The sequence below is a fragment of the Choloepus didactylus genome, chromosome 9 (assembly GCF_015220235.1).
Source record: "Choloepus didactylus isolate mChoDid1 chromosome 9, mChoDid1.pri, whole genome shotgun sequence".
Classification (NCBI taxonomy): Eukaryota; Metazoa; Chordata; class Mammalia; order Pilosa; family Megalonychidae; genus Choloepus; species Choloepus didactylus.
In genome coordinates, this window is record NC_051315.1 from 107,489,591 (window position 1) to 107,516,962 (window position 27,372).

Below are 27,372 nucleotides of genomic sequence, written 5' to 3' on the forward strand. Positions count from 1 at the left end.
AGCCTATGCAATGGGAGACAATATTTGGAAACCACGTCTCAGATAACGGTTTATTATACAGAATATATAACGAGATCCTACAACTCAAAAATAAAAAGACAAACCACTCAATCAAAAATTAGGCAAAAGACATGGACAGACACGTTTCCAAAGAGGAAATACAAATGGCTCAAAAACACATAAAAAGATGCTCAAATTCACTAGCTATTATGGAAGTGCAAATCAAAACTACAATGAAATATCATCTCATACCTACTAGAATGGCCATTACCAAAACAACAGAAAATTACAAGTGCTGGAGAAAATGTGGAGAAAAGAGGCACAGTTATTTACTGTTGCTGGGAATGCAGAATGGTGCAGCTACTCTAGGGCAGCTACTCTAGGGCAGTGTGGCAGTTCCTGAGGAAGCTAAGTATAGAACTGCCATATGATCCAGCAATTCCATTACTAGGTATATATTCAGAGAAACTGAAAGCTAAGACACAAACAGACATTTGTATACCAATGTTTACAGTGGCATTATTCACAATTGCCAAGAGAAGGAAACAGACCAAATGTCCATCAAATAATGAGTGAATAAACAAACTGTAGTATATACATATGATGGACTATTACACAGCTATAAGGCAGGATAAAGTCATAGAGCATATAACAATGTGGATGAACCTTGAGGATGTTATGTTGAGTGAAATTAGTTAGAGACAAAAGGAAAAATACTCCATGGTCTCACTAATATGAACTAACATTAATGCGCAAACTTTGAGAGTTAAAGCTGAGAACATAAGTTATCAGGAGATAGAAAAGGGTAGAGATCTGGCATTTGATGCTGAAGGAGCATAGAATGTTCAACAGTATGGTTGCCTAGATCAAGAAATGGATAGCACAATATTGTGTGATGGTGGCACAATATTGTAAGTACACTGAACAAAGATGTCTGTGAGTAAAGTTTAAAGAGGAAGCCTAGGGGCATGTATGACACCAGAAGGAAAGATAGGCAATCAAGACTGGGACTGTATAATTTAGTGAAACCTAGACTGGTCAACGATGGTGATTAAATGTTCAAATATATGAATGAGGGAGAACAAATGAATGTCAACCGTGCAAGGTGTTGAAAAAGAGATGGTATTCGGGAAAAATATAATCAATGCAAACTAGAGTCTATAGTTAACAGTAACATTGTAATGTGCTTCCATTAAATGCAACAACGGCAACATACCAAAGCTAAATGTATATACGAGGGGTGTGCCGGTTTGAGTGTATTGTGTCCCCAAATGCCATTATCTTTGTGGTCTTGTGTGGGGCAGAAATTTTGGTGCTGGTTAGATTTGCTTGGAATGTGCCCCACTCAGCTGTGGGAGATGATTCTGATGAGATGTTCCCATGGAGGTGTGGCCCCACCCATTCGGGGTGGGCCTTGATCGGTGGAGCTACATAAATGAGCTGACTCGGGGGGAAAAAGGGAGTGCAGCTGTGAGTGGCGTTTTGAAGAAGAGCAAGCTTGCTAGAGAGGAACGTCCTGGGAGAAAGCCGTTTTGAGGCCGGAGCTTTGGAGCAGATGCCAGCTGCTTTCCTAGCTAGCAGAGGTTTTCCGGATGCCATTGGCCATTCTCCGGTGAAGGTACCCAATTGCTGGGGTGTTACCTTGGATGCTTTGTGGCCTTAAGACTGTAACTGTGTAGTGAAATAAACCCCCATTTTATAAAAGCCAATCCATCTCTGGCGTTTTGCATTCTGCAGCATTAGCAAACTAGGACAGATTTTGGTACCAGAGAAGTGGGGTGCTTTTGCTGCTGAGTTTGCAAATACCGAACATGTTGGAACGGCTTTTTAAATGGATAATGGGGAGTTTCTGGAAGAGTTGTGAGGAGCTTGATAGAAAAGGCCAAAACTGCTTTAAAGAGACTGTTTGTGGAAATATGGACTCTAAAGATATTTCTGACGAGGTCTTGAACAGAGATGATCAATGTGTTGTTGTGAACTGGAAGAAAGGCGATCCTTGTTTTAAAGTGGCAGAGAATTTGGCAAAATTGAGTCCTGGTGTCAGATGGAAGGAAGAATCTGGAAGCAACAACCTGGAATACTTAGCTGAGGAGATCTCCAAACTACATGTGGAGGATATACCCTGGCTTCTCGTTGCAGCTTATAGTAAAATGAGAGCAGAAAGAGATGAACTTAGAACTGAACTCTTGGGTTCAAAGAAACCAGAAGCTGATGGCTTGGAAAGTTACAAGCTTCCAGGGGGTGGAATCCCAGAAGCTACAGCCCAACATGAGGATGTAACCAAACATGGAACCCAGCTACCATTTCAGTACAAGCCAAGATTGGAGATGGAATTATCCAGAAAGGATTTGTGGAAAGTCCTATTGTCTGATGGCTTTGACCCCTGCATGCTTCATGCAAAGCCAACGGAATTTTTGCGAGATCTTTATAGACAGAGCCATTGCCGGTCTGGACTGGAGGAGACAGACAAGGAAAAAATTAAAGGAAAAATCTCTTCAAAGACAGAGCCATGGAGGTTGAGGTCTGGAGTCAGGAGGTCTTGGGCTGGGAGAGGGGAGCAGCCCACAGGCATGAAAAGGGTGAGTTTGCCCTGGAGGTCGAGGGAGGGCCTTCCGCCTCGATGCTCTGGAAGAGTTCTGCCACCCGAGGTCCCAAAGAGGGTGGAGCACATTCCCAGGGAATTGGGGAGAGCCTGGCTGCCACCCCACTGTTCTGAAGGGGTTGAGCGTGTGCCCCGGAGATGGAAGGGAATCCGGGAGCTGCCCCAAGGTTTGAGGAGGGTGGGGCCGAGAAGGTGGTCTCCCCAATGTGTGGATATGCTGGAGCACTCACCCAAGCATTTGGAGAGGAAACAGCTGCCAAAAACACCCTTGGGAAGGGTTAGGCTCCCGCTCTCTCAAGCCCCAAGGATGCAACGTTGTTCTGTAAATGACTCTCAGACTTTGAAATCTAATGGACTTTGTCCTGTGGGTTTTAGGAACTGTTTTGCTCCTGTTAACCCTGTTTTCCTTACTGTTTCTCATTATGGCAATGGAAATGTTTATCCTATGAATGTCTGTCCTTTGTATATCGGAAGCACATAACTTGTTCTAAATTCACAGATCCACAGCTAAAGAAAAATTGTGCCTTTAGGACTGACCATGCCTAAATTGATTTTGATGGGATTTCGTACTTGACTATTGTAACTGAGATGATGTAAGTTTCTGTGATGTTGTTATGGGATGGATGTATTTTGTATTTGGAAAGATAATGTCATTTTGGGGTTCACGGGGTGGAATGTGCCGGTTTGAGTGTATTGTGTCCCCAAATGCCATTATCTTTGTGGTCTTGTGTGGGGCAGAAATTTTGGTGCTGGTTAGATTTGCTTGGAATGTGCCCCACTCAGCTGTGGGAGATGATTCTGATGAGATGTTCCCATGGAGGTGTGGCCCCACCCATTCGGGGTGGGCCTTGATCGGTGGAGCTACATAAATGAGCTGACTCGGGGGGAAAAAGGGAGTGCAGCTGTGAGTGGCGTTTTGAAGAGGAGCAAGCTTGCTAGAGAGGAACGTCCTGGGAGAAAGCCGTTTTGAGGCCGGAGCTTTGGAGCAGATGCCAGCTGCTTTCCTAGCTAGCAGAGGTTTTCCGGATGCCATTGGCCATTCTCCGGTGAAGGTACCCAATTGCTGGGGTGTTACCTTGGATGCTTTGTGGCCTTAAGACTGTAACTGTGTAGTGAAATAAACCCCCATTTTATAAAAGCCAATCCATCTCTGGCATTTTGCATTCTGCAGCATTAGCAAACTAGGACAAGGGGGATATAAGAGAGGAGTGTGGGATCCTTGGTGGTGGTATTGTTGTCTGACCTTATTATTGCATTTTATTTTATTTTTATTTTTTCTTTTGTCTTTTATATTATTCTTAAAAAAATTTTTTTTTGGGAGCAATGAGTATGTTCAAGTGCTGATTGTGGTGATGAATGCACAACTATATGATGATACCGTGAACAACTGACTGCATACTGTGGATGACTGTATGGTATGTGAATATATCTCTAAAAAATTGCAGGGGGAAAAAATAAACAGAGCAATGCATGTGCTAGAGAAAACGTGGAGAGAAGGATGTACCTATTCACTGTTGGTGGGGAAGCAGAATGGTGGCAACCCATCTGGAGGAGTGTGGTGTTCCACAAGAAGCTACGTATGTGGGTGCCATAAAGTCCTGGAACCTCATTATTGGGTATGTACTAGGAAGATATGAAAGCAGGGACACAAACGGACATTTGCACACTGGTGTTTATGGCAGCAGTATTCACAATTTGCAATTGATGGAGGAGGTCTAAGGGAACATCGACTGATGAACAGAATGGTGAACTGTGGCATATGCAGACATATAATGAGCGGCTGCAAGGAATGAAGTTGTGAGACATGCAACTAGATGAATGGATCTTGAGGAGAGTATTCTGAGTAAAATATGCCAGAAACGAAAAGAGAAACTTGTAATACCTCACTAATATGGACTAAGTATAATGTGTAAACTCTGAGAACTAAATCTTAAAAGAGTACAGGTTATCAGGGGATGGCTTATTGTAAAGTTCCCTAGAATGTAAGCTCTTACAGCAATCACATCTATTCCTGAGTTGTAATGGTTATTTCTAAATTCTGAGATGCTGAGCTCTTTGTGTATAACCTGGTCAGTCCCTGGAATGTGGAGTAGCAGTGTGACACCCAAGACTCAGAGCTTGAGTTTGGCAGCTATGAAGGTCAGTATTACCTCATACAGCAACTGTTAAAAAAGCTAAAAAGAGTTCAGACTTCACTTAAGAGATATGAATAAAGTGGATCTGGTTAGGACTAAGGCAAATCAGGCCAAAAAGTAAAGGACAGTAATGACTGTGTTTTAAAACTTCAACTTCTATGTAACACCAAGGGAAGAGATGTTTATTTGGTGTAGGATCTATATTTTCTGTAGCACACAAAATAATTTAACTTGTACAGTCAGTTTTTTAAACACCATAATTACATGGAACTTTGAATAGGAAGTGAGATCTGATAGGTTTTGTACAGATTAATGTGAAATATCAATACATCCAAAAGAAATCTGGGCAAAGAATAAAAATGTATTTGCAGGGCCCCCTGAAAAATGGAGGAAAATTCAGAAATATTAAACTTCCCCAGCTGGGGAATTACTGATATTCTCACAAGCATTGAGGACTACCAATTTAGTAGGCTGAGCCTCCAATCTTGGGGCTTGCCCTTATAAAGCTTGTTACTGCAAAGGAGAGGCTAAGCCTACTTATAATTGTCCTAAGAGTCTCCCCCAGAGAGTCTCTTTTGTTGCTCAGATGTGGCCTGTCTCTCTAAGCCCACTCAGCAGGTAAACTTACTGCCCTCTCCCCTGCATGGGACATGACTCCCAGGGGTGTAAATCTCCCTGGGAAGGTGGGACATGACTCCCAGGGATGAACCTGGACCCAGCATTGTAGGATTGAGAAAGTTTTCTTGACCAAAAGGGGGAAGCAAAATGAAACAAAATAAAGTTTCAGTGGCTGAGAGATTTCAAATGGAGTCGAGAGGTTGTTCCGGAGGATATTCCTATGTACTAGATAGATATTCCTTTTTAGTTTTTCTGTATTGGAATAGCTAGAAGAAAATACCTGAAACGACAGAACTGCAACCCAGTAGCCTTGATTCTTGAACACAATTGTATAGCTATGTAGCTTATACAGTGTGACTGTAAGATTGTGAAAATCTTCTGGCTCACACTCCCTTTATTCAGCATATGAACAGATGAATAGAAAAATGGGGATAAAAAACTAAATGAAAAATAAGGGGAATGGGGTGTTTTAGGTGTTCTTTTTTACTTTTATTTATTCTTATTTTTATTTATTTATTTTTGTGGAGTAATGAAAATGTTCAAAAAGTGATTGTGGTGATGAATGCACAACTATATGATGGTAGTGTGAAGAACTGTACACTGTGGATGTATGGTACGTGAATATATCTCAATAAAACTGAATTAAAAAAATAGGTAAAGTCAACAGAAAGTAAAACAAAAGGACAGGCAAAAACTGCTTGAAGGAACACTGGGGACTGATGGCTTGATGTGCTGAGCCCTCTGTCTTGGGACTTGCCCCTATGAAGCTTGTTGCTGCAAGAAGAGGCTAAACCTGCTTATAATTGTGCCTAAGAGTCTCCCCCTGAGTACCTCTTTGTTGCTCAGATGTGGCCCTCTCTTTCTAACTAAGCCACCTTGGCAGGTGATCTCACTGCCCTCCGCTCCCAGGGGGGTGTAAATCTCCCTGGCAATGCAGGATATGACTCCTGGGGATGAATCTGGACCCAGCAACGTGGGATTGAGAATATCTTCTTGACCAAAAGGGGGAGACGAAATGAAACGAAATAAAACTTCAGTGGCTGAGAGATTTCAAATCGAGTCAAGAGGTCACTCAGGTGGACATTCTTATGCACTATATAGATAACACTTTTTAGGTTTTAATGTATTGGAATAGCTAGAAGTAAATACCTGAAACTACCAAACTCCAACCTTCAAGCCTTAACGCTTGAAGACAATTGTATAACAATGTAGATTACAAGGGGTGACAGTGTGACTATGAAAACCCTGTGGATTGCGCTTCCTTTACACAGTATATGGATAGTATGAGTAGATAAATGGGGATAAAAACTAAATGAAAAATAGAGTGGGATGGGGGGGATGATTTGGGTGTTCTTTTTTACTTTTATTTTTTATTTTTATTCTGATTCTTTCTGGTGTAAGGAAAGTGTTCAAAAATACATTGAGGTGAGAGAGGAGTGGAAGCTAAGTAGACCCCCTGGAACAACTACAAAAAACCAGAAACAACTAGTAAATAATCCAGAATAACTGCAGGGGGACAAACGAGACCATCCACTCATCTTACACCAACCCGAATTGGGAGGAATGCCCGAGAACACAGCATAAAATCTGTAAGTAAAACCTGCGGATCCAAGTCGTGAGACTGCCTCCCCCATAGCCCGAGCTGCAAAGCCTCATGGTGCCAGAGAGCTCTCTCCCGGCGAGCGAATATAGCTCAGCTGAACTCCAACTGGGGTTTTAAGTAGCGAGTGTGAACTGCTCACTACAGGTACACATCCCCAGAAAACAGAGGCTTTGGGTGACGACTGACCTTGGAGAGCCGGAGGGTCACCTTGGACTGGATCTGAAGGGGACTATCTGTTTCTTTTTCCGCTCAGTGGAGAAAGCCCCAGTCATATTCAGTTTCCAGGGCTGTGACTTGAGGAAGGGTGGAGACAGCATAAGCAGAGAGCAAGACCACTGAAATGCTAATGACCTCCACCTGGGGGCTCTGTCTTCTCTAGGAGGAAAGGGGTGGGGCCCTTTCCATTCAGAACCAGACCCCAGAGCCTGGGGGAACACAGCCATACCTCCTCACACCAGTCAAGAATTATAGGGTAACAGGCATCACCTGCTGGGCAGAAAAGCACAGTGACCTGAGGCATCAAAGGCTGGAGCAATTTTCTAAGACACAGCCTCAGGGAAACCAGATACTGAATATTTCTTCCCTCTGGGACCTGAGCCTGTTCTGGTCTGGGAAACCCTGATTTGGATAACCAAGGAAACCATGCCTAGACAACAGAAAATTACAACCTACACTAAGAAAAACAAAGTTATGGCCCAGTCAAAGGAACAAATGTACACTTCAACTGAGATACAGGAATTTAAACTAATGCTAAATCAAATCAAAAAGTTTAGAGAAGATATTGCAAAAGAGACAGAGGCTGTAAAGGAAGCACTGGGCATGTATACGGCAGAAATCAAAAGTTCAAAAAAACAACCAGTAGAATCTATGGAAATGAAAGGCACAACACAAGAGATGAAAGACACAATGGAAACATACAACAGCAGATCTCAAGAGGCAGAAGAAAACACTCAGGAACTGGAGAACAAAACACCTGAAAGCCTACACGCAAAGGAGCAGATGGAGAAAAGAATGAAAAAATATGAGCAACGTCTCCGGGAACTCAAAGATGAAACAAAGTACAATAATGTACGTATCATTGGTGTCCCAGAAGGAGAAGAAAAGTGAAAGGGGGCAGAAGCAATAATAGAGGAAATAATTAATGAAAATTTCCCATCTCCTATGAAAGACATAAAATTACAGATCCAAGAAGCGCAGAGTACTCCAAACAGAAGAGATGTGAATAGGGCTACGCCAAGACACTTAATAGTCAGATTATCAAATGTCAAAGACAAAGAGAGAATCCTGAAAGCAGCAAGAGAAAAGTGATCCATTACATACAAAGGAAGCTTAATAAGACTATGTGCGGATCTCTCAGCAGAAACCATGGAGGCAAGAAGGAAGTGGTGTGATATATTTAAGATACTGAAAGAGAAAAACCGCCAACCAAGAATCCTGTATCCAGCAAAGCTGTCCTTCAAATATGAGGGAGAGCTCAAAAGATTTTCTGACAAACAGACAATGAGAGACTTTGTGAACAAGACACCTGCCTTACAGGAAATACTAAAGGGAGCACTACAGGGTGATATAAGACAGGAGTGTGTGTTTTGGAACACAATTTTGGGAGATGGTAGCACAACAATGTAAGTACACTGAACAAAGGTAACTATGAATACGGTTGAGAGAGGAAGGTGGGGAGCATGTGAGACACCACAAGAAAGGAAGAAAGATAAAGACTGGTACTATGTAATTTGGTGAAATCTAGAGTATTCAACAATTGTGATAAAATGTACAAATATGTTCTTTTACGAGGAAGAACAAGCAAATGTCAACCTTGCAAGGTGTTGAAAATGGGGAGGCACTGGGGGAGGGATGCAATCAGCATAAACTAGAGACTGTAACTAACAGAATCATTGTATCATGCTTCCTTTAATGTAACAAAGGTGATATACCAAGGTAAATGCAGAAAAGAGGAGGGGATAGGGGAGGCATGTTAGACACTTGACATTGGTGGTATTGTCTGATTCTTTATTCTACTTTGATTTAAGGTTATTTTTCCTTTTGCTGCTTCCTAGCTGTCATTTTTTTTTTCCTTATTTCTTTTGCCTCTCTACCTTCTTTGACTCTCCCTCCTGCCTTGTGGAAGAAATGTAGATGCCCTTATATAGTTAGTGGTGAAGGTGGTGAACACATGAATGTATGACCATGCAGAGAACCATCGATTATTTACTTGGGATGGAATGTATGGTGAGTGAACAAAACCATATTAAAAAACAAATGGGTTGATGACAAAACCGCGAGGGCAATATACTGAGTGAAATAAGCCAGACACATAAGAACAATTATGGCAGGGTCTCACTGATAGGAATTAATTATAATATGTAAACTCATAGACATGAAATATAAGGTACCAAGATACAGGACAAGGTTTAAGAATGGGGAGTGGTTGCTTAGTATGAGCAGAATGTTCAACTAGGATGAACTTACATGTTTGGAAATGAACAGGGCTGTCGGTAGCAAGATGTGAGAATAACTAACAGTGCCGAATGGTGTGTGAATGAGGTGGAAAGGGGAAGCTCAGAGTCATATATGTCACCAGAAGGAAAGTTGGAGGTCAAAAGATGGGAATGTATAAAACTGAATCCTATGGTGGGCAGTGTCCATGATCAACTGTACAAATACTAGAAATCACTTCCATGAACCAGAACAAATGTATGACAATACAATTAGAAGTTAATAATAGAGGGGCATATAGGGAAGAACTATATACCTATTACAAACTATATACTACAGTTAGTAGTTGTTCTAGTTTGCTAATGCTGCAGCATGCAAAACACCAGAGATGGATTGGCTTTTATAAAAAGGGGGTTTATTTGGCTATACAGTTACAGTCTTAAGGCCATAAAGTGTCCAAGGTAACATATCAGTAATCGGGTACCTTCACTAGAGGATGGCAAATAGTGTCCGGAAAACCTCTGTTAGCTGGGAAGGCACATGGCTGGCATCTGCTCCAAAGTTCTGGTTTCAAAATGGCTTCTCCCAGGACATTCCTCTCTAGCAAGCTTGCTCCTCTTCAAAACGTCACTCACAGCTGCATTCCACCCGGTCTCTTTGAGTCAGCATGTTTTATATGACTCAACAGATCAAGGCCCACCCTGAATGGGTGGGGTCACGCCTCCATGGGAGTATCCCACCAAAGTCACCACCCACAGCTGGGTGAGGCACATTCCAAGCAAATCTAACCAGCACCAAAACGTCTCTCCTACCACACCACAAAGATAATGGCATTTGGGGGACACAATACATTCAAACTGGCACAGTAGTATTTCAACACTTTTTCATAAACAGTAACAAATGTACTATATCAATACTAGGAGTCAACAATTGAGGGGGTTGGTTAGGGATAGGGGAGGATTAGAGTTTCCTTTTTTTTTCTTTTTTCATCTTTCACTTTATTTCTTGTCTAGAGTTATGAAAAGTCTCTAAAAATTGAACAAAAATTAAGTGTGATGGATGCACAGCTGTATGAGGGTACCCAGGAGCAAGTGATTGTACACTTTGGATCTTTGGATAATTGTATGGTATCTGAACAATCTCAATAAAAATGAAAAAAAAAAAAATACATTGAGGTGATGAATGCACAACTATATGATGGTATTGTGAACAGCTGATTGTATGGATGACTGTATGGTATGTGCATACATCTGAATAAAACTGAATTTAAAAAAATATTCCTAGTGCATGATGGTTTAAAAAAAAAAAAAAAAAAACAAACCTGCTTGAAGGGAAGGGGGGACAGGAGGACATCTAGAAAGAGAGGCTGCAGAGGTAAGTAGCACCAGACCACCCAGGACCGTACAAAGTATGTCTCCGAGTCTGACCTTTATTTTTTAAAAACGAGAGAAAGCCATTAAACGGTTTTAAGCAAATAAGTGATATGGCCAGACCCGCATTTTTTGAAAGCTCTCAGGCTGCAGTATGGGAAGCTGCTGAGGCCAATCAACTCAACAACTACAACTACAAAACAAAATGAAATGACAAGCAAAAAATACAGGGAAATACTTAAGTATGATGACTAAAAGTCTGGAAAAGAAGGAATGACAATTTTTATGAACAGTTACCACAGTGCTATACTCTAGGCTAAATCTCCATCTGCATGTGCCCAGCAGCTGCTTTAACACATCCTTTATCCAACACCATTCCCATCTCTTTTGCCAAATAAACCCCCCTTCCCCACTATCCTAACTACATCAATAGGTTGTTCAATGCAATAGCCACCTACCCCTCATGACAATTTACATTTATTTAAAATAAAATAAATTTTAAAATTTAGTTCACCAGTAGAACTAGCCACATTTCAAGTGTTCAACAGCTACAAATGGCTAGTGGCTACTGTAAAGCACAGCACAGATAACATTTCCATCATCACAGAAAGGTATACTGGACAATGCTGGGCTACAGATCTACTTAAATCTACCACTTCGGTAGGCAAGGCAATTTAAAAAATTGCTGAACTACCTAAGAAGACCCTGTGAAGGTAGACTTGCTCACTCTCTTATGGCCACACCTTTTATATTAATAAGCAGTTACCATGCCATGAAGAATCATGGGGTACAAACCACAAGACAGGCCCTGTGTTTTGGCTCATTAATCCTCACTATGCTCTGAAGAAATAGAAAAGCAGCAGGCATCACCCATGTTTTATAGGTGAGGACACCAAAGCATAGAAATTAACCTGCCTGAGGCTATAAAGTCAATAATGGAGTCACAAATAAAAGCTGGATTCCCTAACACCCTGACCAGTGCTCCATCATTCAAGTAGTCTTGGCTGATTTAAGAACCCTGTGACGGAGACTATTCAGTTGTCACCTGACCCAACCAGCCACCTCCTTTATAAAATGGCTTGCTATACCCACAGGAGGGCCATATCTGTTAAGTCCATATAAAAAGAGAAATAAAAATCATGAGAATATGTATTCCCTGAACTTGCCCAATTATATAATCACAAGCAATGGGAAATAAGGAGATTAGACACATTTACCAAAACTAACCAAAGTATGGTACATTCTTACATTATTAATTTGCTTTCCAATTAAGTTATATGGTTACGTATTAAAAAATTACAACCCAGACCCTCTGCATTTTGTAATTCTTCTTTGCCTCTGTAACCAGGGTAAGGCTAACTTGTGTATCCTCTTTCCAGACCTATAGAAGCAACGGGGCCACAGGGAGGCAATTCTTGCCTTTCCACTTCAACCACCTCATTAGCTAAAAAGAGTAAAATACTATGTAGGGAGACAAGAATCAAGCTACAGACTAAAAGTATACAATCAACATATGGCATTTTCTTTTGACACTCTTCACAACAACAATTTTTAAATGCAGCCACGAGCATTCATAAGGCCTCTCTGAACCCTGACACTGCAAAACAATTTCTCCAGAGCCTCATTTGAATGATGTGAAAACTGTTAGAAATAATTTGACTTCACTTGCCCAACATCGGAATTCTTATACTCTTTAACTGTTATTATACTAACTACAGCAAAGAAAGCATAAAAAACGTGGGATGTTTAAAAATAATTTTGAAGTATTAGGAAGCATACTAAATTAGTATTTCTAGATTTCTAGTTCTTTTTTTATCAATTAATATTAATCAATCTACTGAATATAAAAACCAAGTGAATTAATTTGTCCAGAAAAATCAAAGCTTCCAAAATTAAGTTGACAACTGTTCCTAAATTAAAAGAACAAATCTCCACAACTATATAAATACCATAAAGGAAAAGGTCACGAATGCTGATATTAAATCAGAACATAATGCATAATGATCACATCTAACTTTAGTTTGAAAGAGAAGCAGCTTGAAAGTTATCAAATTGTGTAATAAAGTCTTTGCTTCACCACACACCTTGATTCAGGAATACAAGTCAATTAAAAAAAAAATAATGTTAAAACTACTTACACGGCGTTCCTGGAGGCTCCATAAGAAAGTAACAGTCTGACTATGTCCACATGTCCATTCTTGGCTGCATCATGAAGCGGCGAGTCGTTCTGATACCCGGTGGTGTTCACCAATGCCTTGTGCTTCAACAATAATTTCACTACTTTCAGGTGCCCATGATTGCAGGCTTCATGCTAAATAAATAAAAAGAGGAGGATTGAGAACAGTGATGAGGAAGGACAATGAGTAACATAATAAAACCACAATTAAAAAAAAAAATGTGATCTTCAGTCAGTAAATTTAGTCTTACCTAAAAACTCATTCAGACCATGAGTTGTTGACAGAGTAAAAACCATTAATCATTTTTGTGATAAGATACCTGGCGATCAAGATCTACACAATTCATAGAAAAGATGCGACTATTCATTTGAGTACTGGGTCAAGTGTTCTTTTTTTAGTAGCTTTAAATCTACTATAGCTCTTAAATTGTTCCAAAATAAGAAATTTTTTAAAACCTTAATATTTATGATCTTAATGTAATAAAATAAAAAACTGTCCAAGGCTGAATGGAATTGACTAAATCAGGTACTTAGCCATGCACTTAGTGGTACACCAGCACATATAGATAACCACACAACAAACCGGATATCCAAGAATAAAAGAGTCTTTATAGGACAACCTCTCTATGGCTGAAGCTACAGATCACTGGCTGTTGTCAGTGATAAGAGAAATAACAAGAAGTAGGTATTCAAAAGAGCTTATTGAACGTCACAACTGATAACTTAAAGGAATGTTCAAAGGTGTCTCACATGCAAATCTTTCCTTATGTCTAGTGAACTAATAATGCCATATATTGTATTCTATAATAAATCTCTGGCCTATTGTGCTTTTTAAGTACACCTATTTTAGTTCACATAAGCCATATGACAATGAACATCTGCAGGTCTTTTTCTAGAAGAAAGTAATCCAAAATAGGCATCAGGTCCTCTAAATCAGTCATCAGTCTTTACCACAATTTGCCTTAGTGGCTAAAAAAATTGAAATTAAAAAAAAAAATTTAAATAAGGGACTCAGATCCAGACTAAACATTTCCAGCATAAGAATTTGGCAAGGACAAGTCATTATATATTTTAAACCTTTTCTGCATCTAGCCTAATGAGAGTCTCTGAATTTCTGTGCTCAATTTCTAGTTTACAGGCTAAAGGCTGGCTTCTTCCTCATTTGTTGACACTTCTGTACCTGCGCTCAAATCTCAGGCTCATTATCCCAATACAGCTAGCCCACGCAGCACTTGTTGCATGTATTTGTGCCATTATTTTTCAGAGGATTTTTAACACTGCATTTTTAGTAATAAGAGAAGAGTTTTAAAAATGTTTAACATAAGCAAAGTTTTCTTTTTCAGTGTTCTATTAAGATGACATATCTTCCCGAACGTAAAATTTCTATTGCCTCAATATATTTGGCAGAGGGATAGGGGTGCAAATGAAGTTATGATAGAATCACTCCCTGTCACACACCTTTATACCAAGTTCCTTTGACCTTTGTTCCAAGAAATTTGGTTCTAATGACATGCAATGCTGCAGAATGGAGCCTGATGTTGGCTGGAGCAGTAACCTCTATATGTTAGCTAAATTCAGTAACATAGTGTAAGTGTATTCCTAAATCCAAAGGTTATCAGAAGACATAGCCAATTTCTTGCCTGTCACAAGTGAAAAGTTACATGGGAAATAATCATTTTCTCATACTTGGTGAAAATATAAATTCTTCAAATTAAAAAGTATGTGTGTGGCAGAGAAAAATACACAATTACATAGCTATAAGCTATAAAAAACACAAAACATAAAAAAATGAGAATAAAAAACAAACAAATGGAGAAGTACCAATGGTGTCCATCCAGCGTGGTCTTTAACGTTTGGGTCACTTCCATTTTGTAAAAGATACTCGACAGAAGGTATGTCACCCTAGTAGAACAAGAGAAAAATTAAAAAAAAAAAAAAATTGTATATGTGAATAACATCAAGAAAAGAAGATATTGAGGGTTTTTTTTTTTAAGACTCTGTCTTCTTCAAGATAATATAAAACTTAAATCTTTTCCCTTATGTCTACTGTTCATGAGTCAATAAGTAATAAGTTATGCATGTATGAATTATTCTCAGGTACAAAGTCATGGAAGCCAAATAGGCCATATGCTGAATACAGAGTACAAAATATCTGCCATTAGCAACCCACACTCAAAATTCAGTATATGATACCAAATAAAGGACATTAACCTGAAAGGACATTAGCCTGAAATTCACCTGATCATAATGAACAAGAGATTTCATTTGTGAAAAAAATTCCTTTTTGATCATACATGAAAATGGTTTCTGAGCATTACTTAAAACAAAATTATAGTCAAAAAGGCTGCTCAGTGAAACCTACATTAAAACTAGAAAAGTTGTTTTCAATCTCTCTTTCCTTTTTTGTTTCTGCTCCAACACTCTGGAGATAGGATGTAATAATTCCTCAACGACAGCTCACTGATGTGGTGAAAGGTGAGGGAAAGAAATAAGAAATATCATAACTTTATTTTAGAATTCATGACCTTATTTTGAAGGAGGTAAAAAAAAGATTTGGGGATAAGTGAATTAAAATGAGGCACAAGGTAATAAAAACAAACTAAAGGTAGACAATATTAATTTTACTCTCATATTAATGAAACCTTCAATTCAATCATTAAATGGCATTAAAATTAAAGTCCACTTCCATTTTGAATTTTCTGCATCTTGTTTGTCGTGATCTAACTGGATTCTAATAGTGGCTGGACCTTAAATGCTGTCTCTTGAAGGAATAAATGAAAGCACTAGCTTTGGGAGCATGCTTCTCTCTGTTGCCAACCTCCAGCGAAAACGAACCCTGGCAAAGGACTGAAGTCTGGGGAACTGGTCTCAGGTAGTCTCTCACTCTTTCTGTTCCTTTTCCCTGAGGTGAGAAATATAATCTTCATGTTATCTGTAACCCTAGTCTTGTCATTCCCCCCCCCCAATTTAATGTGGAAAGATCTAACTGACATCTGTCTTTCATATTTGATTACATCTTAAGTTTAAGTATCAAACTCTTACCACCTTTTAAAAAAATAATTTGCTATAAACTAAAAGATACTGCCCCTTTTTAAATAATGTCAGCTTCAGAAAGAAGAGTGGTATTTATGCAGTGGGATGAAAGTAAAATTCCCTTGAAATTGCACTAGTATTATTATCAAGGCAGTCCTTGTGAATAAAACTAATTCAATTATTTTAGGATAACATAGGAGGGGGTACCTAAGTCCATGAAGATAAAAATAAAGCAAAAACCATTGACAGAGCTAACTCTGAATAGGTCTAAATAAATAAAAGTTTTAAATGACAAATGTCATGTTCAATGAGTTTTGGGAAATACTTCTTTAGGGAAAAGGAAATCTCTCCTCTCCACCCCCAGTTCCAGTAATCTTTTCTGAAACGAGCTTTCCTCTTTGTTTTGATAATGTAGACTCACTAAGTTCATAAATATATAACATTCACCCTTACATGGTTGTTTCTGTTTTGGGCTACGTCTCAAAAAAGCAAAATTTAAGAAGGTGGCCTATTTAAGGTTTCCTAAAGAAATAAATCCATATGCAATATATATTTTTATGTTCTTAAATTAACAAAATGACTAAATATTTAATAGGCCTACAATAAACATCATGTATGTTTCGAATCAATTGCCCCAATTACAACAGAAAAACATTTTCCCAAAGTTCTACACCTCGAGTGCAAGTTAACATGTATTTAGCAACTTTGCTCTATATCCAAGTCACTTCCAAATGAACTCAGGAACATCTGTCAAGATGCAAATTTGAATTTTTAAAAATACTCTCATGAAAATTCTGCAGATAAACTGCAAGAACCACATACATTTCCAACTTCAATATGAAATTATTCACAAAAAAATACAAAATCCTTTCTCAAAAATTTCCCCACTCTAATTCTGTATGATAACCACAAAAAAGATTACCGTAAGGAGCCCATCAAATAGTATAAACACAATTGAGAAATGAAGAGTCACATAGGAATAGAGTGACAATTTGGAGAATAAAAGCAAAGAATCTCTTTTAAGGTTGCTAGATAGTTGATATTTTTCTTTCATGTCACCTCTTATATTGCCAAGGGTGTCTTCTGCTAACATTCCATCCTTAGACTTCCCCCAGTGTATACCTGATTAGAAAACTGTTTGATTTTTATACCCAATCTCCTTCTTAGCACTTAAAAGTATGTCATATTTTCTTCTTTCTATTTCATGTAAATTTAATGTCATGCACATAAATAAAATTATGATAATTAGATAAGGTCCACAGTAACTGGGTAAGCTTGAACCAATATGAAGTTTCCAGGAAATAAAATTAACTTTTCCTGCTACTGATTTATTTAAATGACTTTCTTCTCTCATAGAATATTTTCTGAGTAATAAGCAGTTACTTAGGCTTCTCATAACTTAAAAAGCATAACTGAGGTTTTCTTAGACCACAGCAAAAAAAAGGAAAACAACAAAAAACAAGAAACCCTAAGGAAAGTATTTACCAAGGTTTTAAGAAATTTTAAATGGAGTTGGTATTTTCAAGTGATATTTTAAAGGCTGAAAATAAGAGGGTATGTATGTATATCCCATTGAATTTTCTTATTGCTGACTTGCTCTTCAAAGATTCTTTACACATCTGTGTATATAACAGATGTGTATGTATTCCAGCAATAAAAATTCCTAACTTTCCAAACACTAGAACACAGACATACACAAAATAGAAATTCCTTTTCCTTATTATACAAGTTACCTCTTCTAAAATGGCATTAATAAACATCTTCATAAAAACAGTACAGGACATTATAAGTAAGAACAATAATGACGACTTACCTGGCATGGTTAGACTTTTTCATGTCAATGAACTGACCAGGCACCTAAAGCTTTCCCATTTAGCAACTGAGTGTTGTTGAAAAAAAATTTAGTTATCTGGAATGGAGCTCTAACCTATGTCAAACACTTTCCCATGGTTTGTTATTTGCAGTTGACCGAAAAAAATAATTTAACAGTTGTTTTGACGATCTACTCATTACCACAAGTTACTGGTACTACAGAGGCAGACTTCTACATAGCTGGTGGGTGACAGGGGGAAAATGGATACTGACTCGAAGAGTCATTCTAGAAATTAAAATCTCAAAAATATCGGATTTGAATCCTTTGCTACCTTCTCATAAAACCAGTATGAAGGACATTTAATAACAACAACTTACAGACAATATGACTGCCTTAAAATATAAAGAATTAACAAAGTCAAGCCCCTAAGGAGACTCCTCACAAGATATTCTTTCTTAACCCAGGAGATTATCATCACCTGTTATGTTCTAAGCCTTGTCAGTTGCCTTTAAAAATATTATCTATTATTTCTGCATCACTAGTACAGCATGACATGCCAGCTTCAAGCTATTCTTCTATTTCACATCAAGTTTATCATCGTGGCACGAATTATGAGTAATCACTACCACTTTAAGAATTTTTGCTAGGGAACTTTGGGAGGGTTTATTCCAGCTCCTACAAATTCTCAAGCAAAAGGTGACATACAGAATAACAAATCAAAATTTTCTCCATGTTCTTTGTAGTTTGTTTTAAATTAAATCTGAAGAAGACACAATATGAATATTTCATCTTAGTTTCTACTCAGTCAAAACACTTTCTCATGAAATCTCTCATTTATAACATAATGTTCTCAATAGCATTTTAACCATAGATGACACAGATATTCAAATAGGAACTGGAGTATAGAAGACCCTGGTGGATCTCAACTTTTACTAAACATTTAAATGAAAATGTTTACAATATCCCAAGCATCACATTAATGAATCATCAGCTTGATGATTCACAGTGCAATAAAGTCAAATTATAATTAAGGAATTCACTAATAATCATATGTACGATTTGCTCTCAAATGGTGCTGAATGTCCAAACACTAGCTAGCCAACCTCTTAGCCCAAGACTTGATAGTCCAAAGAGTATATGCTGATGATACAGTAGCTTTCTACACTCAGGATACTGTCTGGCTATTTAAAAGGGCCTTCTAGTACCAACTATGGAGGTTATCAAGATGAGTAAGATCACAAATGCTTTATGTTAACACAGAAATCCCATTTCTAGGAGTTTATCCAAAAGATATGCCTGCTCATATACAAAACAAAGATTTTTCACTGCAGCACTGTTTAGTACAGCAAAAGCCTAGAAACAACCCCACATTGGTCACTAAGAGAATAGTTAAATAATGACAATTCGTACACGGACTCCATGCAACTATAAAAATGTACAAGAAATCTCACTAAGTACTAACATGGAGAGCATTTGTTTATATTTGCATAAAGGGTGGATGGGGGCAGAAATGGGAGTGAAGATTTCCAACAGAAGTGCTTTTATTTACATTCTTGAAATAGGTAAATTTATCACCTACCCATATATGAAATTAGTTTTTAAATGATTAATGTACTCTCGATGAACACACAAACTGAGGAGCCATACGTAAACAGAAGGCTGAATGAGTATCAATGCAAACAAAATGTGACCACAGAGAAGAAACTAGCTCTAGGAATTCTGAAAAGACCTAATTAAGGAGGTAGAATGTGAGTTAGATTTTGAAGGTTAGGTATAAAGGACCAGGAGGTTGAAAACAAGAGATGTAAAGGAAAGGACACTAACTAGACATGGAAAAGAACAGGTACAAAGTACTGGTTACATCAGTAGATGGGCCTGATGCACTTAGAAGGATGAAAGTTTAGGGTGACAAGAACAGGGTTCAGATAGTAGCCTAGTGGAAAATTCAACAAATATCTAGCCTAGTGTGTGACAAGAAACGTTCTAGATAAACCAGTAAACAAAGCAGAGTTCCTGCTCTCATTCTAAAGAGAGAGACAAGAAACAAAGAGAGCTATAATTGATATCTATATCAACTGAGATCATTGATATAAATAATAGGAAGAAAAACAAAACACACTAAGGTTACGGCAGGGACTGCTGACTTTAAGTAGGCCAACAAGTTATTGGAAAGGAAACAGAGAAACGACAAGTCCTTACTTGGATCCGATCATTCTGGCTACAATATAGAAAACTGACTGCTAGAGATAAAGAGGGAAGCTGCTGCAGTAGTGTGGTCGGGACAATAATGGCCCTGCAAGATGTCAAGCCCTTATCCCCAGAACCTGTGGCTGTGTTAACTTACAGGGCACGACTTGGCAATGTGCTCACAGGTACAGACTTTGAGATGAGGAGATGACCCTGCATTGTATGGGTAGGTCCCATCTCCTTACACAGATCTTCAAAAGCAGAGAACCCTTCCAGGCTAGGTCAGAGAGATGGGATGTGAGCAGCTCTCAGCTGCTGTTGTTAGTACTGAAAAGGGAGGAAGAAGCTGGGAACGGCCCTCAGCTGACAGCCAGCAAGGAAACAGGATCTCAGGTTCTCTTTCAGGATCTCTTTTGACCTCCGGTCCTTTATACCTAACTTTCAAAACCACAAGGAACTATTCAGTTCCTGCCAACAATCCAAATGAGCAAAGAAACGGATCTTCCCGAGAGCCTTCAGGAAGTAACACAGCCAACACCTTGATTTTAGTCTGATAAGATCTGTACCAGACTTCTGATCTAGAGAACTACTAAGACAAAAAAATCTACGTCACTTCAACCACTAAAATTTGTGGTAATTTGTTTACAGCAGCAATAGAATACTAATACAAGTGTTCGTGACAAAGAAGACAAGTGGCTTCCATTAGGGTAGTGCCTATGGAGAGGTTATGGCCAACAAGGATGCCTAGAGGTAGGTTTGTGGGAAGATGTTATTCGAAGCTTATTAGTTATGTTAAGAAGTTAAGCCATAACTGCAGCAAGGGAAGCTAACTAGCCCAGGAGAAGAGTAAAACTACTGCTGGGTTGTCTGTCCTCGGGGCATAAACCAACCACACACAGTGCAACTACGCACTTTAAAACCTGAGAGGAGCAAAATGGAAATATGGAGACTACAATTCTAACATGCTTTAGGAAAAAAATAAGAACATATCCTTGAAAGGAAAACCAAAATGAAACAAAACATATGGACTTTGCCCTAAATTCATTCTTCAGTTGCAGTAACTCTTTCCACTTCCCCTGATCCCTGTTCCATTTTATAGTAGTTTAAACTTTAGAGCCATCCTTTTCTCAAGTAGAATTGTACAAAATGTAAATAACACAGTAGACTTGGAATATTTGATTTTCCAGTATATACAGATTATACATTCTTGGCTGCAAATGAGAAAATTAGAAATGAGATGAAAACTATTTCTAAAAAGATACATATACTAATAAATCCATTGCTTTTTTCCAATATTTGTTCTATTAAATTTAAGCTATGTGTCGAGGAGAGCATACATTCAATTCAAAATAAGTTTTTAAAAGAGAACACTACTGTCAGTCAGTAATTTAAAAGACAATAGAAATCAATTAATTTTTCTTAAATGCAATGTCACAGAATCTGCCAGCTAATGACAATACTACTACTTGGTAACACTATTCTAATTCTGGCAAGACTCTTTCTAGGCAAAGCGAAAATGGATAAAACTTGTCTGAAGCAATTTTAAATTATCAATGCAGAAAATTCACCAAGGCAGCATCATGGCACCATTTTTTCCTGTCTTAATATTCTATTTTGGCTTTTTTCCATGGCCCTATACCAAGGGTCAGCAAACTACGGCCTGTGGGTCAGCCATCTGTTTTCCCATGCTATTTTAGTGAAACATAGCCATACCCATTCATTTATGCATTGTCTGTGACCTGCTTTTGTGATAAAGCAGGAGAACTGAGACATTGTGACACAGACCTGATCGTCTTCAAAGCTGAAAATATTTACTGTATTTGTTCTGTGACAAAAAATTTGCCAAACTTGGCCAGACTCTAAACCCTTAAGAGTTTCATTAATAAAAATAAACGATTCTTAGGGTTGAAAGAAAATTTCCTTACCAACATTAGTGTATGCTTGCCAGTAGTCTGAATACCCAGAATGCACAATACAGAAACTAAAGCAGCCTACATTCTCATGTATTAGAGAAATGAATAAAATATAGCAATTATTCTACTACCTAAGTAAACAAAGCATTAACATGTTAAGATTATAAAAGCTTATGTGTGTATGTTTGTGTGTGTGTATATATATATACATATATATATGCATACCCACACATACACCCATATACTGTATCATAACAAAGATGTCAAAAAACATATAGTCTGGTCTTATAAGTCATGCTTTTCAGAAATCACACTAAAATGTAAGTAGGCCACCTCAGAAAATTCAAGTTGTCCAAATCATATGTAATCCCTAGCATATAGTTATGTTTCAGGTTCCTCTCCTGACATCAGAAATGCAGTATTCTACATTATTCTGGGAGATACGGCAAGGGAAATAACACCAACACCTGTTCAGATGCTCACTTTTGTGCTTTTCCCTTTCTTCACACCCAATTAAACATGGGAATCCCTGGATCATATTCAATGTCTACTCAATGTTCTTCCCAGGTGTTTTATGCTGCTTAAGAGCCTCATGTTTTAGAGCCTCCAAAAGGTTTCTTCCAGACCTTCCAAAGTTCTCCACCCAAAAGACCCAAGCATTTTCTGGGTGAATTTACAATACAACTTCACTGAGAGCCCATAAGAGTTATCCTAATTTAGTGCTAAGCTCTGCCATATTACACTTTCATAAAACTTGCATGAAATCCCAGATAAAAGTCTACAAAGCTATGGTGCCAGGTGGTTCCCTTCATATATAAAACTTGTGTCAGCTTCAAAGATTAACTACTGCAAGTAAGTACACTCATGCTCAGCAAATGGGCAAGGTTTCAGTAAAAATGAACACTGTCATGCTGTAGGTATTGAGGCAAGAATTAAGGAGAATTAAGTTCATAAGCAGGCCAGTAAAAGGAATGGCTGACCTTGAGGTATAAAGCAGCTCCTTTGTTGTGAACTTGCAGGAGCCATTTCTAACAGTCAAATTTCTAGGTCATTGGAGGTATGTCTGGACCACATTTTTCAACCATCCAGTTTCTGGCCGAATGCCTACTAGGGGTGTCAAGCATCCACAGAAGCTTGTTGCCTCTCATATAGCTTAACTGTACTAAGATAGATACCCTCAGTTCCCTTGCTAGGTAAAAATGTGTTATCAGCAGTAACCTGACAATTGTTTATATCCATAAAACATGGGAATAACAAGTAAATAAAATGATGAAAAAACTGAACAAAACCATACTGGAATAGACAAAAGTAAAAGCATTTGGCAAATCAGAAACTGAAATATTGAAATAATGATTTTCTCCTTCAAGATCATGCTCCTTGGGCCCAGGGGCCACTACTCTAACTGAGGTGGGGACATAGTCCCTGTGAATTTTGTTTCTCTGGTTCAGAGGAAGTATCACATCTGTGCAGGGTAATCATCCTACCAGTCTTATGCCATTATTCATAAACCCAAAGAAAGTGTTTTGTAGTTGGTCTCATTCCAAAATTGTATTCCTAAGCAAACATCCTACCTTAATAGAAGCAAGATGGAGCAAAGTTTCTCCTCTATGATTTCTTTTCCCAGACATAAGGCTATTGGGCAACATCTTCATTGCTGAGGGGCTTGACATCATTCGTCTGTAACTTGGACTATTCAATGCAGAAGGTGGTGAACCTGGCAAAAGGCTAATGGATTCATCTGATATATTACTATTTTTTCTCCTTAATGTGTCACCAAGTTCAAGTTTGCTTGAAGGTGGGGAAGAACATTCAGTCAATGGTACATTTTCTGAGGGCATCGTTTGCTTGACAAAATCTCCACTGGTGCTCAGAATGCTGCTTCTACATCTCTTAGAAATGGGACTGCTGAGTCTTTTGCGACTCTCACGTTTTCCAGCATGACCTAATGGCAAGGATTTTTTAGATGAAGGAGAATTTTCAAAGATATTCTCCTCAGGAATCACTACCTCATTCTTGTTCTCAATTTCTGGAGACACTATTTGTTCAGCCAGTGGTAAGCAAACTTCATTTAAGCTTCCAAAACATTCAGATTCCGTTACAGAGTCACTTGCTAGTAAGTCTATTTCACTATTTACCTCAGGGCTAGCAATAACAGATGGCTGGCTACAGAAGGATACCAGCTTTTCCTTAAATTCCCCTTTGGAGTCATGTTCACTATCTTCTTTTTCCTTCTCTAAATCCCATTCTTGGTTGATCTCAGCTAAAGTTTTCTTTTTCTGCTTTTTCCTAGATCTTGTAGAAGCCTTTTGAACTCTTTCAGAAGAATCTGCTGGAGGACTTGTGGAAACAAATTCATACACTGAGGCCTGCTGAGCATTTTCATCATTCATCATTTGAGGATGAGTTTGCACAGGAACTTTACTCACAACATATCTGACCTTCTTACTTCGAGGACTAAACCACATTTTTATTGAATTCTTCTTATTTTCTGCATCATTAAATAAACTTTTCCTAGACGTATCTTCTTTTGAGTCTGATAGGAAAAAGGAAAAGATATTCACTACTTGAACTTTACTCTCTTCCCTCTTCCATCTTTGATCTCCCCAAAAACTTTGATTATAGTTCCCCTAAAGTGCATCACAATGTTTGTGTACTTTCTTTGTCCACTCCTAACTTATGAACTCCTCAGAGCAGATATTCATTCATTCAACAAAGATTTACTGAGTGCTACTTGTGCTAGAGACAATGTCCTAGGGATATAGCAGAGAACAAAATATGAAACTTATATTCCACTTAGGGTAGACAGATAATATCCAAAATAAATAAAATATACAGTATGTCATTATGGTGAGAAGAGCTATGGAAACAAGATATAATTACAAAAGAAAAAAAAAACAAAAAATAAAAAAGGCAGATATGGGATTTAATAACCAATAGTGAAAAACCTAATAATAGTTAATTGATTTTTTAATTTTTAAAATGACATTTGAAAATCAATCAATATAATTTATGATATGAATCAAGAAACTAAAGAAAAACCACATAATTTCAATAGTCACAGAAACATTATTTGACAAAATTTAACAACCATTCATCATTTAAACAACAACAACAACAACAACAAAATTCAGCAATTAGGAATGAAAGGGAACTTCCTCAACCTGGTAAAGGGCATCTACAAAAACACACACAGGTAATATCAAACTTAATGGTGAAAGACTGAAAGTTTCCCCCATTAATGGAAACCAGGCAAAAATGTCTGCTCTTATCATTCTATTCAATATCATACTGCAAGTTCTAGCCAGCATAACGAGGTTAAAAAAATGAATGAATAAATAAAATCCATACAGATTTGAAAGGAAGAAATAAAACTCTCTATTCACAGAAGACTCACTTGACTATGTAGACGACCACCCCCTCATCCCCCCACCCACAAATTTTAAAAAACAACAACAAAAAACTACTAAAACAAGACTTTAAGAAGTTCCTCGGACACAAGGTCAATATACAAATGCAACTTCAAATGTATTTCTAATAACGAACAAATGGAAGTTGAAATTTAAAAAATAGTACCATTTATAATAGTGCCCCCAACACAGAAAATACTTAAATATAAAACCAACAAAATATATATAAGAAGTATATGCTGAAAATTATAAAACATTGATAAAAGAAATCAGAGAAATTCTACATAATTGAATTGGGAGGCCCAATGTTGTTGTCAGTTCTCCCAAAATGATCTAGAAATACAATATAATTCCAATGAAAATTCCAGCAGTCTTTTTTTGTAAAAACTGTATGTTTTTTTTTTAATTTTTTTATTTTTCATACAGTTGATTTAAAAAAAAAAAAAAAAAAAAAACAAGGAAAAAAATATGTAGACCCCCCCCTTGAGGAGCCTGTGGAGAATGCAGGGGTATTGGCCTACCCCACCTCGATGGTTGCTAACATGCCCACAGACACAGGGGACTGGTGGTTTTATGGATTTGCCCTTGGGAAGACTGTTGCTACAAAGGAGAGGCTAGGCCTCCCTATAATTGTGCCTAAAAGCCTCCTCCTGAATGCCTCTTTGTTGCTCAGATGTGGCCCTCTCTCTCTAGCTAAGCCAACTTGAAAGGTGAAATCACTGCCCTCCCCTCTATGTGGGATCAGACACCCAGAGGAGTGAATCTCCCTGGCAACGTGGAATATGACTCCTGGGGAGGAATGCAGACCCGGCATCGTGGGATGGAGAACATCTTCTTGACCAAAAGGGGGATGTGAAAGGAAATGAAATAAGCTTCAGTGGCAGAGAGATTCCAAAAGGAGCCGAGAGGTCACTCTGGTGGGCACTCTTACACACAATTTAGACAACCCTTCTTAGGTTCTAATGAATTGGGGTAGCTGGTGGTAGATACTTGAAACTATCAAACTACAACCCAGAACCCATGAATCTCGAAGACAATTGTATAAAAATGTAGCTTATGAGGGGTGACAATGGGATTGAGAAAGCTATAAGGACCACACTCCTCTTTGTCTAGTTTATGGATGGATGAGTAGAAAAATAGGGGAAGGAAACAAACAGACAGACAAAGGCACCCAGTGTTCTTTTTTACTTTAATTGCTCTTTTTCACTTTAATTATTATTCTTGTTATTTTTGTGTGTGTCCTAATGAAGGTGTCAGGGATTGGTTTAGGTGATGAATGTACAACTATGTAATGGTACTGTGAACAATCGAATGTACGATTTGTTTTGTATGACTGCGTGGTCTGTGAATATATCTCAATAAAATGAAGGAAAAAAAAAAACTGATAAACTAATTCCAAAATATACATGGACAAGCAAAGGAACTACAATATGAAAAGGCAAAAGACCTAGAATAGCCAAAAGAATGTTGAAGAACAAAATTGGAGGTCTCACACTACCTATTTCAAGACTTCATTCAGAAAAAATGAATCTGAGAGGTTAAAAATAATAGTTATAACCCTTTCCATCCTATGGTGGTTTGGAACTGTATGTACAGCAGAAAATCATGTCCTTAAAGCTAATCCATTCCTGTGGGTGTAAACCTATTGTAAGTAGAACCTTTTAATGAGGCTACTTTAGTTAAGGTGTGGCCCAGGGTGGGTCTTAATCCTTTTACTGGAGTCCTTTATAAAGGGGATGAATACAGAGAAAGAAAACCAGGGAAGCAAGAAGCTGAAAGCAAGAAAACCTAGAAAAGAAGGGAGAGACCAGCAGATACCGTCATGTGCCATGCCATGTGGCAGAGGACCCAAGGATCACCGGCAGTCAGTCTATAGGAAGAAAGCATCACCTTGCCTTGATTTGGACATTTTTCACAGCCTCAAACCATAAACTAATAAATTCCCATTGTTAAAAGCCAACCCAGATGATGATCTAACATGGCGGCATAGAGAGGAGTGGAAGCTAAGTAGTCCCCCTGGAACAACTAAAAAAAAACCAGAAACAAGTAGCAAATAATCCGGAATAACTGCAGGGGGACAAA

The 27,372-nt window shown here is 38.2% G+C and overlaps 1 protein-coding gene across 7 annotated transcripts in view; it reads right to left on the reverse strand.

The window, feature by feature from the left end:
* BARD1 (BRCA1 associated RING domain 1) overlaps positions 1-27,372 on the reverse strand; it is a 102,112-nt gene that overhangs the window by 33,929 nt on the left and 40,811 nt on the right. For all 7 annotated transcript variants that reach the window (XM_037850128.1, XM_037850129.1, XM_037850134.1 and 4 more), the window contains 3 exons: positions 23,455-24,416; positions 14,759-14,839; positions 12,900-13,072 (listed from right to left, as the gene is read on the reverse strand). In XM_037850128.1, coding sequence (XP_037706056.1) covers positions 12,900-13,072; positions 14,759-14,839; positions 23,455-24,416 — 1,216 coding nt within the window. The remainder of the gene's footprint in view (positions 1-12,899; positions 13,073-14,758; positions 14,840-23,454; positions 24,417-27,372) is intronic.